Here is a 17,394-nt window from a genome sequence, read left to right on the forward strand (position 1 = left end):
ATGAACATAGATGCGAAAATATTGAACAAAATTCTAGCCAACCGGATACAGCAGTATATCAAAAAGATTTTGGATGGACCTTGAATAATTCATGTTATGAAAAATCATGTTGAGTGAAATAAGTCAGAAACAGAAGGATGAATATGGGATGATCTCACTCTCAGGCAGAAGTTGAAAAACAAGATCAGAAACGAAAACACAAGTAGATCCTGAAATGGAATTGGCATATCGCACCAAAGTAAAAGACTCTGGGGTGGGTGGATGGGTGGGGAGAATACAGGTCCGTGAAGGATGATAAATGACATAGTAGGGGTTGTATTGTTAAATGGGAAACTGGGGAATGTTATGCATGTACAAACTATATTTGTACTATAATATAAACTATATTTGTACTATAAATATAAACTATATGCATGTACAAACTATATTGTATTTACTGTTGAATGTAAAACATTAGTAAATAAATAAATAAATAAGAAATTGCTGAGCATCATGGTTGGCTTTGTTGTCTATATTTTATTTCTCATTTGTGTTCCTAATGGCTGACATGATCATCAGATTACAGGGATATAGTTCCCCATCAGGCACACTGCCACAGTTCTGTTCCTCCTCCACCCCCAAATCCATGCTTTCCCAAGGATAACCACCACAGTATTATAAACATATGTTGCCCTGTTTTAAACTTTAATTTAGGTATATAATGTAGTATTTTAAAACTTCAAATAGTACTCTCCATGAGCTTTCAGAATTCACAATACTATATGACCATCACTGTCTGCAGAGTTTGTCATCCCCCAATTAGGAGTTCTGTACTAATGGCACTCACTCTTCACCACTGTACACAGTCTGCTGAATATCTCTCTGTTCATCTGCTGTGATGTTAAATTATTCTCTTTTTTTTTTGTGGAACAGAAAAAAATTGAGAGGGGAGGGACATGGAGGAAAGAGACTGCAGCGCCACTTCATCACTCATAGAGCTTCTCTCCTGCAGGTGGGCAGCTGGGGCTTAAACTCAAATGTTTTCACATGACAGCATGTGCTCTTAATTGAGTGCAGCAACTGCTCAGCCCCCAAACACTGCTATTTATAAAAATAAATAAGGACTGGCTCAAGGATCCCGGTTTGAGCCCCCAGCTCCCCACATGCAGGGGAGTTACTTCACAGGCAGTGAAGCAGGTCTGCAGGTTTCTATCTTTATCTCCCCCTCACTGTCTTCCCCTCCTCTGTCCTATCCAAAAATAACAATAATAATAACTACAACAATTAAAAAACAAGGGCTACACAATATTTTTTTTAAAAACTATCTTTACTTTGGAATATGAATGAATTGTTGCAAAAGTTTCCAAATATCTGTATGAAGCTGGTCATATATATAGTAGTACTCCTTATGAAATCTCCTCACCTAAGAAGACCACCTCTCCATAGTTTTGTAACATCCTATGGGTGTAAGCTCTTTCTTGCCTAGTCCAGATACTATCACTCTTCCTGAGACAATTCTTTTTTTTTCGTATTTATTTATTTTCCCTTTTGTTGCTCTTGTTGTTTATTGTTGTAGTTATTATCGTTGTTGTTGATGTCATTATTGTTGGGTAGGACAAAGAGAAATGGAGAGAGGAGGGGAAGACAGAGAGAAGAAGAAAAAGATAAGACACCTGCAGATCTGTTTCACAGCTTGTGAAGCGACTCCTCTGCAGGTGGGGAGCTGAGGTCTGGAACCAGAATCCTTAAAGCTTGCCAGGAGCCATTTCTCTGCTTGATAGATGATTACCTTTGAAACAATGGAAGCCCTCGAGACAAGTTTCATTTCCCCCTGGGCAGGCCATTTTCCCCTCAGGTAGACCATTTATCAGAAACAGTGACACAACACATAGTTGTGGTAGCAAACATGATTTCATCCATTGTATGTTGCAAGGAACATTCCCCCTTTGAAGACTGCTCCCCCTCCTCCTCCTCCAGCACTTCCCCCCTCCTTCCCCCAAAGCCTTATAATGCCTGTGCTCACAATAAAATTTACAGCTTGATCAGAAACTTGACTTGCTGTCGTTCTTCGTTTCTCTTCTCCCTATCATTTCAGGTCTCATTGGGTTCCTAGCCCCTGCTCACCGCCCTGCTGGCCGGGGCAAAAGCTGGTCCTTGCGCTTTGCGCCATGTGTGCTTAACCCACTGTGCTACCACCTGACTCCCTCCTGAGACAATTCTAAGGCCACATCCTTGAGTCAGTGGTCTCTCCCTTGTAACTCCCTTGATCATGTTCTGTACATGGCTGAAGACAGTGTGAACAGTAGCCAGTTCCTTTCTATTTCCCCACCATTTGTCAACTTGGAGCTGCTTCTTTTTCTTTCTTTCCAAGGAGACTGAGCTCTACGTTGATGTAGTTTAAGTCCCTCCATAGGGTGCATCTGTGGCCCTTCAAGGTGACCATGAGGCCCTTCAGAGAGATATTGACATTCTCTGGAATACTGATGGTCTGATTGCTGAGAATGGTCTTCATTCTCACAGTAGATGCGGCAAAGAAGAAACTTTTTTCATCCAGATCAACTCTTTTTACTATAGTAACAAAAACAATAAAATATCTAGGAATTTACTGTTGAATGTAAAACATTAATTGCCCAATAAAGAAGTAAATTTTTAAAAAGAATAGAAAAAAATAAATAAAATAAAATATCTAGGAATAAACCTAACCAAAGAAGTGAGACTTGTATAGTAAAAAATTATGAGTCAGTCTCCCTCCCCAGGATTCGCTGTGTTCATGTTGTTGAGTATGGCCTCCAACTCCCTGTGTCTAAAGGAACCAAAGCCGCCTCTCCCTCAAAGTCTTTACTGTATTAGGGCAGAATAGTGCACTCAACAACTCCCTGTGCTTCCAGGGGAATTAGACAAGCCTCTCGCCCACAGGATTCACTTCGTTGGTGCTCAAATGTTATCATATACATGTAAATTTCTCACATGCTTATTAAAAATTCTACCATTTCCTAATTGTTTTTATGTGCAGCAAGTAAAACAGGTGTTACACCAGGCTGAGAAACAGAATATCAATGTATAGTTTGCAAAATCACATCTTTGTACTGCATTTTAAAACATTCATGAGATCATCTGAACATAAACATATGCTAGAGAAGATAAATAAAATGTTGTTCCTCTGATCCAGGAGGTGGCACTGTGGATAAAGCATAGAACTCTCAAGCATGAGGTCCTGAGTTCAATCCCAGGCAGCATATGTACCAGTGTGATGTCTGGTTCTTTCACTCTTTTCTCTTTCTCATAAATAAATTCTTTAAAAAAATGTTGTTCCTTCATAAAATAATGAAGACTATTGATACAAAGATGAGAACTCTACATTTCCAAGTAAAAAAAGGTCATCAATCACAATCTTGGAAGCCAATACAACTTCCAAGAAAAATATGCATAAGAGATAAGATAGGATAAGAGGGGTACAATTCCACAAAAGTCCCACCACCAGAACTCCCATATCCAATCCCCTCCGTTGATAGCTTTCCTGCCTTTATCTCTCTGGAAGTATGCACCCAGGATCATTATGGGGTGCAGAAGGTAAGAGGTCTGATTTATCATCAATGGCTGTCTCTTATGTACAAGTTTTTAGTAGTCCAGTATTTCCATAGTATCTACACCGATACAGTCTTGTTTCTTTATTTTTTATTAACTTCTTTTTATTTGATAGAGACAACCAGAAATGGAGAGGAAGAGGGACATGCAGAGGGAGAAAGACAGAGAGACACCTACAGCCCTACTTTCACCACTCATGAAACTATCCCATAGCAGGTGGGGATCAACGGATTCAACCTGGATCCTTGCACATTGTAACATATGTACTCAACCAGGTGCACCACCACCCAGGCCCAAGGCCTTGTTTCTAATGCTACTGCATTCCTATGTGTGAAAAATGTCACTGTATTTAAATATTTAATCATTTTCACATTAATAGACTTTCAGTACCTAGTGGGCTTTCCTATGTATTAGAATTGAAGATGAAGATATTCCAGGAGGTGGTACAATAATATAGCTTTAGACTCTCAAGCAGGAAGTCCCAAGTTCAATCCCCAGCAGCACAGACCTGTAGTAAAGTGAAGTCTGAGTCTATCTGTATCTCTTCCTATCATTCTACATGAATAAATACATATTTAGATAGATCATATAAGAAAATATGATCTTGAGAGTCAGGTAGCAGTGCAGCGGGTTAAGCACATGTGGCACAAAGCACCAGGACCAGTGTAAGGATCCTGGTTCGAGTCCCCGGCTCCCCATCGGCAGAAGCGTCATTTCACAGGTGGTGAAACAGGTCTGCAGGTGTCTACCTTTCTCTCACTCTCTCTGTCTTCCCCTCCTCTCTCCATTTCTCTCTGTCCTATCCAACAACATCATCAATAATAACTACAACAATAAAACAAGGGCAACAAAAGGGAGTATTAAAAATAAAAAAAGAAAATACGATCTCTAATTATTTTGAAAACTTTACTTAATGTTTTCAATGCCCTGTGAGCACTTTCATGTGACTGAAGATTACCAAACTCACTGTTTAAATAACACTGTGCTTATTTTCATATGCTCTATGAGTCGTGGAAGAACTGAAAGGATTTCTGTATTGTCTATAATACTAGGGTTTCTCTCCATTGTGCATTATTTCTTGTGATTAAAGAGGACTGAATTGACTGAATGTTCCACTGCATCATGTATATTCATGGCTTTATCTCCAGTGTGAGTTCTTTAAAGTAACTGATGAGTAGAGGAATCACCAAAGGCTTTACTACATTGTTTCCATTCCTAGAAGTTCTCTCCACTGTGGGTTCTTTCATGTCTCCGTAGATGACTGGATAGAAGGAATGTTTTACTACACTGTTTACATTCATAGGGTTTCTCTCCCCCGTGCGTTCTTTCATGTTTCCGAAGAGCACTGTTATCACTAAATGTTTTCCTACATTGTTTACATTCATAGGGTTTCTCTCCACTGTGAGTTCTTTCATGTATCCGAAGATGACTGGATTGACTAAATGTTTTCCTACATTGTTTACATTCATATGGCCTCTCTCCACTGTGCGTTCTTTCATGAGTCCGAAGATTACTGGAGTGAATGAATGTTTTCCTACATTGTTGACATTCATAGGGTTTCTCTCCACTGTGAGTTCTTTCATGTACCCGAAGATTACTGCATCGACTGAATGTTTTACAACATTGTTTACACTCATAGGGTTTCTCTCCACTGTGCATTCTTTCATGTTTCCGAAGAGTACCACTTTCACTGAATGTTTTACTACACTGTTTACATTCATAGGGCTTCTCTCCACTGTGCATTTTTTCATGTTTCCGAAAAGCACTGTTATCACTAAATGTTTTCCTACATTGTTTACATTCATATGGCCTCTCTCCACTGTGCGTTCTTTCATGTGTCCGAAGATTACTGGAGTGAATGAATGTTTTCCTACATTGTTGACATTCATAGGGTTTCTCTCCACTGTGAGTTCTTTCATGTATCCGAAGATAACTGCATCGACTGAATGTTTTACAACATTGTTTACACTCATAGGGTTTCTCTCCACTGTGAATTCTTTCATGTTTCCGAAGAGTACCGCTTTCACTGAATGTTTTACTACAATGTTTACATTCATAAGGCTTCGCACCACTGTGAGTTCTTTCATGTATCTGAAGTTTGCTGGAATAACTGAATGTTTTCCTACATTGTTTACATTCATGTCTCTGAAGATCACCGGTTTGACTGAATGTTTTACTACAATGTTTACGTTGATAAGATTTCTTTCCAATAGGAATTCTTTTCTGTTTTTTAAGCTGACTGGAATGAGTCAATTCTTTGTTGTATACTTCACATTCTTGAGGATTCCCACCATTTTGACTTTGTTCTTTGGCCTCAGAGATTTCCACTATATTACTGGAAAGCAGTGAGAATTTACTTAATGATATTGTAATGAAAAAAATGAACTTTATTAAGAAAATTCAGGTCATTATTATATAATGACCAAAAATCATAGACATTATCAATACATTTGACTAAAAATGTTTGTACGGACAAAATAATAATAAATTATATAAAATAAATAATAAATTATATAAAGGCTCTCAGTTAAAGAAAAAAACTCAATTAAAAGATGTTAAATACTAAATAGTATAATACGTGAGTTAAACCACTACCAAAAATATGCTGACAGAAATATTGTATTTATTTATTTACTCCCTTTTGTTCTCCTTGTTGGTTTTATTGTTGGGGATATTTGTTGTTGTTGCTGAATATGACAGAGATAAATGGAGAGAGAAGGGGATAACAGAGAGGAGGGGTAGAGAAAGATAGACACTTGCAGACCTGCTTCACCACCTGTGAAGTGACGCTCTCCAGGTGGGGAGCTGGGGGGCTCAAACCAGGATACTCCTACCAATCCTTTCACTTTGCGCCATGAGACCTCAACCCATTGCACTACCACAAGACTTCCCCCTGACATATTTCTAAAAACTTCCATTTCTTTCTTATCTGTGTCAGAGAATTTGTCATCAGTGGAAAGAAATGATAATCCAGAAAACCATTTTCTTACATGTATGCCAGTGATTTAAATGAGAACCTCAGGTTTATACATTACACCCATCATTATTTGAGTCAATTACCAACTACTGCAGAAGCTATTCATGTGAATATTTTTTTATGAACTACTTTAAGAATTATCTATTTATATCAGTCATAATAAATTCTCTTTTAAAACCATTGTATTGGGGAGTTGGGCTGTAGCGCAGTGGGTTAAGCGCAGGTGGAGAAAAGCACAAGGACTGGCATAAGGATCCCAGTTCAAACCCCAGCTCCCCACCTGCAGGGGAGTCGCTTCACAGGCGGTGAAGCAGGTCTACAGGTGTCTATGTTTCTCTCCTCCTCTCCTCTCTCCATTTCTCTCTGTCTTATCCAACAATGACAACAACAATAATAACTACAACAATAAAAAAACAACAAAGGCAACAAAAGGGAATAAAAATAAATATTTTAAAAAAAAGATTGTATAATAGGGAGTTGGGCAGTAGTGCAATGGTTTAAGCATACAGGGTGTACTGTGCAAAGACCAGTATAAAGATCTGGGTTTGAGCCCCTGGCTCCCCACCTGCAGGGGAGTAGTTTCACAGATGCTGAAGCAGGTCTGCAGGTGTCTATCTTTCTGTCCTCCTCTGTCTTACCCATCTCTCTCCATTTCTTTTTTTTTTTCTTCCTCCTCCAGGGTTATTGCTGGGCTCGGTGCCTGCACCATGAATCCACCGCTACTGGAGGCCATTTTTCCCCCCTTTTGTTGCCCTTGTAGCTTCGTTGTGGTTATTATTATTGCCCTTGTTGATGCAATTCGTTGTTGGATAGGACAGAGAGAAATGGAGAGAGGAGGGCAAGACAGAGAAGGGGAGAGAAAGATAGACACCTGCAGACCTGCTTCACTGCCTGTGAAACGACTCCCCTGCAGGTGGGAAGCTGGGGGCTCGAACCGGGATCCTTACACCGGTCCTTGTGCTTTGCGCCACCTGCGCTTAACCCACTGCGCCACCGCCCGACCCCCTCTCCATTTATTTCTGTCCTATGCAACAACAAAGACATCAATAACAACAATGGCAACAAAAGGGAATAATTAAATAAATATAAAAATGTTATTAAAAAAAAGATTGTATTATAGCAGTAGCCAAGCAATAGCTCAAATACTAAAGAGCACAAACTTTGGAACACATAAGGGTCCATTCATTTTGAAAATCATGAAGATAAAAAAAAATCACAGGACTCCAAGGACTCCATAACACCCAACCAAAAAAGAGGTGTATACTCCTATGTTCATAGCAGCACAATTCATAATAGCTAAAACCTGGAAGCAACCCAGGTGCCCAAAAACAGATGAGTGGCTGAGAAAGCTGTGGTATATATACACAATGGAATACTATGCAGCTATCAAGAACAATGAATCCACCTTCTCTAACCCATCTTGGACAGAGCTAGAAGGAATTATGTTAAGTGAGCTAAGTCAGAAAGATAAAGATGAGTATGGGATGATCCCACTCATCAACAGAACTTGAGTAAGAAGATCTGAAAGGGAAACTAAAAGCAGGACCTGACCAAATTGTAAGTAGCGCACCAAAGTAAAAACCCTGTGGTGAGGGGTAGACATGCAGCTTCCTGGGCCAGTGGGAGGTGGGAGTGGGGAGTGGGTGGGATGGATGGATCACAGTCTTTTGGTGGTGGGAATGGTGTTTATGTACACTCCTAGTAAAATGTAGACATATAAATCACTAGTTAATTAATACGAGAGGGGGAAAATTAATTGTATGTCTCGAAGTTTTTTAAAGCACAGACTGAGTCTTTTAATATATAGGCTGTGTATTTGATATGCAGACTCTCTCAAAAGCCTAGACCAAGTAGGTCAGAAGCAACCAATAGCACAGCTATATACAAGATACTGGGTACTGTACAGCAAACCCTAACAAAAGGACTTTTCAAAGTTAACCCAATTACCAAATAATGTGATGATAACATTAACTATCGATTGTCTTTTTGAACCCTAAGACAGCAGGAACCTCACATCTCCACTATAGAGCCTCTACTTCCCCCAGTCCTGGAACCCTTGGATAGGGCCCACTTTCCCGTATGCCTCTCCCAATCCATATCAAATAATATTGCATCTGCCAATCACAACCTAATCAACACAATGATTGCCACCTCAACATGCTTCACTTCAGACTGTGTCCATAGACTTCACGAGTGGAATGACAACCCTTCAGCTTCATTACTCGGGTGAGACCTTTCCTTTCATAGTATACTCTAATGCCAAGAGCCATTCTCTGCTTGATAGAAGATAAGCCTTTGAAACAATGAAAGCCCTCGAGATAAGTTTCTATTTCCCCGCAGGTAGGCCATTTACCAGAAAACAAGTGACACACCACATAGTTATAGTTAATAGACATAGTTTCGGCTATGTATGTTGCAAGGGACATTCCACCCTGATAATCGCTCCCCCCCTTCTACTCCTCCTGCACTCCCCCTTCCCCAAAGCCTTATAATGCCTGTAAGCACAATAAAATTTGTCAGCTTGATCAGAATCCTGTCTTGCTGTCGTTCTTAGTGTCTCCTGTCCCTTTCATTCCAGGTCCCAGGGTTCCTAGCCCCTGTTCTCGCCCCACTGGCTGGAGCATCTGGCGCCCAAACGTGGGGCGAAGAAGCCTTCTGGAGACCTTTGGAACACCACTGCTAGAATGGATAGGCCTATCTGAATTCACTGAGCCACCGCGGCTAGCAGGTAATGCACCAGCTCACATTGATCACCACGGAGCTGCCCAGCCATGAGTCGCATCTGGAGGAGTGTCACAGTGGCGAGGTAAGCACTACCATGGGACAGGCATTTAGTAAACAATATCTGTTTATTAAAGGACTCAGGGAGTCCCTCAAGACACAAGGAGTAAGAGTTAAGAAAAAGTATCTCAAGAAGTTTTTTTTATTTTGTAAGTGATGTTTGTCTGTGGTTTCTCTTAGCGGGGACTATTGATGAAAAAAGATGGGCTAGAGTAGGAAACTGTTTAAGAGATTTTTATGAGACCTTTGGTCCAGAAAAGATTCCAGTCCAGGCTTTTTCTTATTGAAATTTAGTAAATGATATACTCAAAGACTATAAAGATTGTCCTGATGTACAGGGAGTCATGAGAGAGGGAGAAAAAGTCTTACAGGGACACTCCCAGCCACCTTCTGTTTGTGAGTCTGTCTCTATTCCCATTTCTGAGTCAGGAGACCCCGCCCCTGAGGCCGCCTGCTAAGTGCCCTCCTGTTAAGATTTGCCCCTCTTTGACAACCTTAAGACCCCCCGCCAAAGAAGGGACTGATTATAGTCTTTCTCCTGAAGAGGCCTTATCCCTTGATGAAGAGATGGCCAAATATCGTACTCCTGACCAGTCACCCCTACGCTCTTCCTTGTCCAAACCGCCTCCTTACGCCATCACCCCTCTGTTTTGTGCTCCGGTCCTCGACTTGGCAAATATTAATTACTATACCACCAAGGCTAAAACTCAACTAGCACAAAAAATAGCTTCCCTTAAAAAATTAGTAGAAGAAAAACGAGAGCATTTGCAATTAGTTAAAAATCTGTGGCTCTTGATTTGGCATTATCTTAAAACTAGCCAGCCAAAAAAGATGCAGCCTTTTCCCTCTGGCTTCCCCCAGAGCTCTTAGAAAGTGTTAAACCAATTCTGAGTGAGATCTTATCTGGCTAGCAAGCTATTCTTTAAAGAAAGAATGAATTCAATCAAACAAAATGTTCTCTTTAACTTAGAAGCTACTAATCAGAGAACCAGCACACACTTTTGATAGAAATTTAATGATTTGTTTCTTTAAAACACTAAAATGTACCTTAGCCCAGAAAAAGAACTTTAAAAGATTTTTCTCCGAGCTTCTCCATGTGTGGCGGTAAACTAAGCCCTCCTGTTCTGTCTACGCAGCCAATCACGACACAGAGCTCCTGCTCCACAGATTGGCAAAGACTTCAGTCAATCATCCCCTAAGCCACAAACACCCCTGGGGGGGTGGTGGTGGAGAGGCTGTGAGTTAGAAATCCAAAAGCCGCTTTTCAAAGGGAAAAATTTTCTTTTCACCAAGAATGTCTGTTTTAGGTCTGTGTGCTAACCTTGTTTCCATTAATGTGTGTTAACCCCTAAGTAACTAAACTTTGTTTTAAGTTTTAAATACGATTTAGTTAAGCTAAATGTGGTTTTAAAGATCCCGACTAATAGAGTTGGCACACCTTTATCGGACTAAAATATATGACAGTTTCATCCTTCTGATAGCTAATATCAACATCAATTCATTAGTTAAAAGATTTTCTGAGATCTCTAGGCATGGTAAAATGCCTCTGCAGTCTCTCTCACTCTTGTGAGAATCGTAAATCTTACCAGCACCCCAATACCAACTGCCACTGTTTGTAACAAATACCATGCTTGAACTGGCTTTCTAATAACCAAGTCATTGTAGAGCAGTGGCCTTGCCAGGAAAAAAGGGTTAAACATGCTATTCCTGGCCTGATAACAATTTTTATTTGGCAGATGTGATTCAACAAAATTATTTAGTGCAAAATGGTCATCTAAAAGAAATGTTAAGAGTAAAAATTTATGTTGAACATTTCAGCTATGAGGTTTATCTTAGCTTTTTAAGTTACCTATCCAAATCAAAGTGAAAGATCAATTAAGTTGTGTACCCACCCTTGTTCATAGCTGCCCTAAGGGTGTGATAACTCTGTGATAAGCAAAGATCCTAACAAAGTTTAACATTTTACTTAAAATTGTTTAAGTGACTTAAAAAAAAAAAAAGTTTTTTAAAATACTTCCTCAACTAAACAGGCAAAACTGGCTTGGGTTAGTAAAAGATAACACAATGTTTATGTTAACTATTTACATGCCAGAGGCTTTTGCTCTGATAAATGAGGTTTAATTTAAATAAGATATGTAAAAAAAATTTTCCAAATAAAACTTATCAAATAAATATGGGGCAGCCTAATGTAGAGCTGTATAGATGTTTAAGCTAACCTTTTTACATTTTATTCAAGAGGTATGTCCCTGGTTTCCCTGAGAAAGAACTTTAGATATTAAAACATAAGAGAGATTAGGTAAAAAGTTAAGAGTTTTATGTCTGATATAGACAAAAAAGCTCCAGTAAAATTTTTATTTCAAAACTTGGTAAGAGATTTTTTTTTAATCTTACTCATGAGCTAGTTACTTTTGCTTTTACAGTGAATTATTCCTTTTGATAAAGGAGTTTGTTACTGAGATAACTCCCTTATTTAGAAAGACTACAAAAATCATTGGCTTTTGGGGTCGGGCGGTGGCGCAGTGGGTTAAGCGCATGTGGCGCAAAGCACAGGGACCGGCGTAAGGATCCCGGTTCGAGCCCCCGGCTCCCCACCTGCAGGGGAGTCGCCTCACAGGCGGTGGAGCAGGTCTGCAGGTGTCTTTCTCTCCCCTTCTCTGTCTTCCCCTCCTCTCTCCATTTCTCTCTGTCCTATCCAACAACGAATTGCGTCAACAAGGGCAATAATAATAACCACAACGAAGCTACAACAAGGGCAACAAAAGGGGGAAAAAAAATCATTGGCTTTTGAGAGCAAATATTCTATATGTCAAACTTTAATTAGTTCTTTTAGAGAGTAAAAAATTTATCTGATTTGTTTTAAGACACTGTCAGGTTTATTCTTAATAAATTAAGTTAATACATGGTGTTTCTGGTCTGATAGGAGATTTGTTTTGGCAAATCCTGATTTAACAAAATGAGTATTTTGAACATTTAAGCTATGAGGTTTTATTTTAGCCTTTTAAGTTGCACATTAGAGTTCTAAAGAGCAAAATCTATTAAGAGTTTTATATCTACGCTTACTCATGATAGCTTTGTGATGAGTAACGATCTTAGTAAACTAAGTTATAATAGTGTGCTTAAACTGATCAGTTGAAAATAATGCTAAAAAATGGTAAACATTTTATCACATCAACACATTATGTATTGACTTTCTATAACATATTGGTATATTTTAATAAAGAGCCTTCTAAAATCATATAAAAGAACTCAAGCCAATTCTAATCATTAGATCATCAATTAACTTGGTACAAGTTCTCTCCCTAAGTAAATAATTATAGGTACATCTGCACATGAAGAACTGACTGCTCATATGGTAAGATTTAAAACTAAACATTTTTCATTTTTTATTTATGGGTGTGTGATGACTCCTAAAGTCACTCATATCCTAAAATTTTTCTCATTTTTTTTACAAACGTCTTAAAATTTTAACGCTTGACCTGTCATAGTAAGAGCACTTTACTGGCTCCTACATTGTTTAATTAAGATCCTGCTATTCAGACTTGTAAGATTAATCTCCATTGATAAAAGCCAATGCTCTCTGACAGATTGATGTAATTCACCTGCCCATGTTCAGTAAACAAAAACATTTTTGCTTTTTTCTCAGTATTTTTTCCAAATTTATGTGGGCTACAGCTCAAACAAGAAAAAGCTCAAAAACCTGAAGAGCCATATGCTCTGTTTTGCTTCAATAGACATCCAATCTATGTATTTTTGTTTCCTTTAGAACATTAAAAGCTCAATAAATAAAAAAGAAGGGGAATGCACCCCCCAATATTCAGTTGGCTAAAGTGTCAATGAAGTAACTATACTAAACCTTTTTAATATTTACAAAAATTCGAATTGTCCATTTATTGTATCTCATTGACAAAGCCACCCACTCTCCCAGCCATAGAGACATATTTCTTCTTTCTCTTTTCAACACTGGATGTCCATGTTTTGTTTTCCTTTTATTATGGTGGATGAGATTATGGCTCTTGCAAAATCCACAGTCCCTGTTGGCAAGTCCTTACCACAAGGACGCCATGGCAGTATATAGTCCAGCTAACCTCACCAGCCTATCCAAGTCTTCTCTTTCTGCTGACCTACCACTGCTGACTTCATCTTTACATGTTTATTGACTGCTCACTTTTCTCAAAATATTCCTCATGTTTAAGGAACCTCACCTAATGTGTATGCACCTCCTCTGTGTTTTGGTACAACACCATCCTATATTTTCATGTCAATTCTTCTCTACCTGGTCCTTGCCTCCTAGTTTTGCTTGTTCCACAGCTGATCCTCTATGAAGAAGAAAATTTCATCAGTTGGCGCTGACGACCACCAGAAGACCAGTCGTGCTGTGTTTCTTCCCCTGGACATCATAATCACTGACTGCTTCCCTTAGACTTGCTGGTGGCACGCTAGGACACTCTATATATTCCTCCCATGAATTTACTGACAAATGACAACAGGTTATAGACTCCACCACAAATAGTCTTGAGTCACTACAGAGCCCCTTATGGGATCCCTGATTAGTCTTTTGTTAATGATTACCTTAGGACCCTTTACTTTCAATAAGATTACTGATTTTATAAAACAGCAAATTGACTCCTTGGCATCAAAACCCTTACAAATATATTATCACAGACTTGATTTGGCTGACAGAGGCCTGGCTGAACCTGAGGGTGACAGACCTCCTTTTTGGATGGCATAAAACTCAAAATTATGCATTGAGACATCCAACCTTGGCAGGGCAAGGACACCAGTAAGGGGTGCAAGGCTAAGCATTGCAGGGGGAGGACCTTATAGTCCGCCTCTGAGTCCCCCGTGAAGCAAACCTGATTTGCATGGAGGTTGGTGTCAGCAACAAAAATTGTTTGCCTTGAAGTTCTCTTCACCCTGGAAACCGTGGCTCTCCCTCCACTCCCCAAAAGACACCAAGAGACTTATAAGATGCGGGAAGATTGGTTTTGTATTTACCCCACGGGAGGAATCAGGTCAATACTTCCCACCTCTGCTTAATGCCCACCAAATCTGCTGTTAAGGTCCTACCCCTCACCCTCAATTGCCTGCCTCAGTTAAACTGAAAAGAAGGGAGGAGATACCAAGAGCCATTCTCTGCTTAATAGAAGATAAGCCTTTGAAACAATGAAAGCCCTCAAGATAAGTTTCTATTACCCCACAGGTAGGCCATTTATCAGAAAACAAGTGACACACCACATAGCTATAGTTAATAGACATAGTTTCGGCTATGTATGTTGCAGGGAACATTCCACCCTGATAATTGCTCCCCCCCTACTCCTCCTGCACTCTCCCTTCCCCAAAGCCTTATAATACCTGTAAGCACAATAAAATTTGTCAGCTTGATCAGAATCCTGTCTTGCTGTCGTTCTTAGTGTCTCCTGTCCCTTTCATTCCAGGTCCCAGGGTTCCTAGCCCCTGTTCTCGCCCCCCTGGCCAGGGCACTCTAATTCCATCTCAGGTGGTTCACTTTCTAACAAACTCCCCAAACCTAGATATACACCAGTTTCTGTGAGAGAGAGCATATGTTCACACGTATCCATAAACTACTGCAAAATATATACCTGAAAGCAGAAGTACACTAGAGTTTGCAGTGAGTATCCCCCTAACACTTCCTCTCCACTATTCCAAGCTTTGGGTCCATGATTGCTCGACAATTTGTTTGGCTTTGTATGTTAACTCTCTTTTCAGCCATCAGGTTCCAGATGTCATCAGGATGCCAGCCAGGCTTCCCTGGACTGAAGACCCCACCAATGTGTCCTGGAGCTCTGCTTCCCCAGAGACCCACCCTACTAGGGAAAGAGAGAGGCAGACTGGGAGTATGGACCAACCAGTCAATGCCCATGTTCAGCGGGGAAGCAATTACAGAAGCCAGACCTTCCACCTTCTACAACCCACAATGACCCTGGGTCCATGCTCCCAGAGGGATGGAGAGTGGGAAAGCTATCAGGGGAGGGGATGGGATATGGAGATTGGGTGGTGGGAATTGTGAGGAGTTGTACCCCCCTCCTACCCTATGGTTTTGTTAATTTATCCTTTCTTAAATAAATAAATAAATAAATAAAATCACAGAGAAGTTCATAGTAGCTTTCTGGGTAGGACAGTATAATTATGAATGAGATACAAACCTTTTACTTCCTTGGTAGTTGTACTGCTCTTTGATGGAATGATCCTCTTGTAACTGTCCTAAAAATACAAAAGATATTAGGATAAAAATATATTGAATTTTGGGAGTCGGGCAGTAGCGCAGCGGTTAAGCGCAGGTGGCGCAAAGCACAAGGACCAGCATAAGGGTATTGGTTCAAGCCCCCGGCTCCCCACCTGCAGGGTAGTTGCTTCACAAGCAGTGAAGCAGGTCTGGAGGTGTCTATCTTTCTCTCTCCCTGTCTCCCCCTCCTCTCTCCATTTCTCTCTGTCCTATACAACAATGAAGGCATCAATAACAACAACAATAATGACTACAACAATAAAACAAGAAGGGCAAAAACAAAGGAAAAATAAATAAATATATATTATATATATATATATATATATATATATGTATATATATATATATATATATATATATTGAATTTTGTATCCCTCATGAGTCACAATCACAATCATGCCCCTTTCACAAACAATGTCTTGGCATACATTGTTGAGTAATGGAAAAAATGTCTTTTCATTGAGAAATGAATGAATATCATAATTACCTATTGACAGAATGTTTCTAAAGTTTTCCCACATCACATTTCTGTAGAGTTTCTTCTCTGAAGAATTTAGTAGTGCCCACTCCTCTTGAGTAAATATCACTGTTACATCTTCATAGGTCACTGAGCACTAAAACATACAGTGTATTTATTTATATGAGAAAACACTTCATACAGGCAGCAGATTAGACATTCATGATCTACTTTATGAAGTCAATGATTGTCTCATCACCAAACATAACAAATACCTCTCACTCTCATGATCTAGCATGTGACACACTAATTGGTACAGTGATAAAAGCTTTGTGCTGTCACCAGGTCCTGAACACAGTCCCTAGAATCTCACATGACAGATCTTACTATGAAGTACACTTGGAAGGGTGGAGGAACAGGTCTAAGCATCACTGAGTCAGGTTTGGGAGAGCAGTCAGTGAAAAACTTAATTTCTTTACCTTTTTATGTTTTCATCACTGAGCCTTTTAGAGCTCCATGTTACAATGTTCAGAAGAAAAAAAGAAAGAAGAGAGAGAGACAGCACAGCACTGAAGCTCCCGTGTGGCAGAAGCCTGATTCAACTGAGGACCATGCACATGGCAAAGAAGCAGTAAGAAAATGTAACTTAAAAAAAAAATAAGGAAAAACTTTTTAAAATGACTTAAATTGGAGGTCAGTTTGTGGCTTAAAAGAAATGGAAGGCACCCATGTTCAGCGGGGAAGCAATTACAGAAGCCATAATTTCCACCTTCTGCACCCCAAAATGATTCTGGGTCCATCCACCCAGAGCGATAAAACACAGGGAAACTATCAAGGAAGGGGACTAAATATGGAGTTGTGGGTGTGGGAACTGTGTTGAAATGTACCCCTCTTAACCTATAGTTTGGCCAATATTTCTATTTTATTAAAAAATTAAAACAAAAAAACAAACAAAAAAGGAAGACACATGACTGATACTACAGGACAACTTCCAAGAAAGTGCACATACTTACTGTCTAGAATTAGATCCAAAAATAAAAGCATCTATTTGTGAGAGAGAGAAAAAAACATACTTGCTCCTTAAAATTGAATAAATAAAAGGAGATAAAGGAGAGCACCATTAGTCAGGGAATTCTTGGAATTCCCCATAGACATGATGGGCCAAGACCTCTAATATCTTTCCATCATTACTGGTCATTACTATGAAGTTTGGGAACTACTCCTGCCTTAATCCAGTTTCCTAGTTCTTTTCTCAACTTTGATGCCATCTTCCCAAATAATATTTTTAGTCCATCTTCATGTTACTATCAAGCTCAAGCAAAAATTACTGAATTCATGGGCCCATAGGAAAATACTAATTAAAGAAGACTA

General features: G+C 39.5%; 2 protein-coding genes across 3 annotated transcripts in view; both read right to left on the reverse strand.

Moving 5' to 3' along the window:
• Nucleotides 1-17,394, reverse strand: part of LOC103127055 (zinc finger protein 709-like) — a 1,044,365-nt gene that overhangs the window by 781,053 nt on the left and 245,918 nt on the right. The window lies entirely within an intron of this gene.
• LOC132535592 (zinc finger protein 709-like) overlaps nt 3,417-17,394 on the reverse strand; it is a 45,751-nt gene continuing 31,773 nt past the window's right edge. Inside the window, exons 4-6 of the mRNA XM_060182168.1 lie at nt 16,054-16,180; nt 15,487-15,544; nt 3,417-5,899 (exon numbers count right to left, since the gene is read on the reverse strand). Of these exons, the coding sequence (XP_060038151.1) occupies nt 4,780-5,899; nt 15,487-15,544; nt 16,054-16,180 (1,305 nt within the window). The 3' untranslated portion in view covers nt 3,417-4,779. The remainder of the gene's footprint in view (nt 5,900-15,486; nt 15,545-16,053; nt 16,181-17,394) is intronic.

The sequence above is a fragment of the Erinaceus europaeus genome, chromosome 23, assembly GCF_950295315.1.
Source record: "Erinaceus europaeus chromosome 23, mEriEur2.1, whole genome shotgun sequence".
NCBI lineage: Eukaryota > Metazoa > Chordata > Mammalia > Eulipotyphla > Erinaceidae > Erinaceus > Erinaceus europaeus.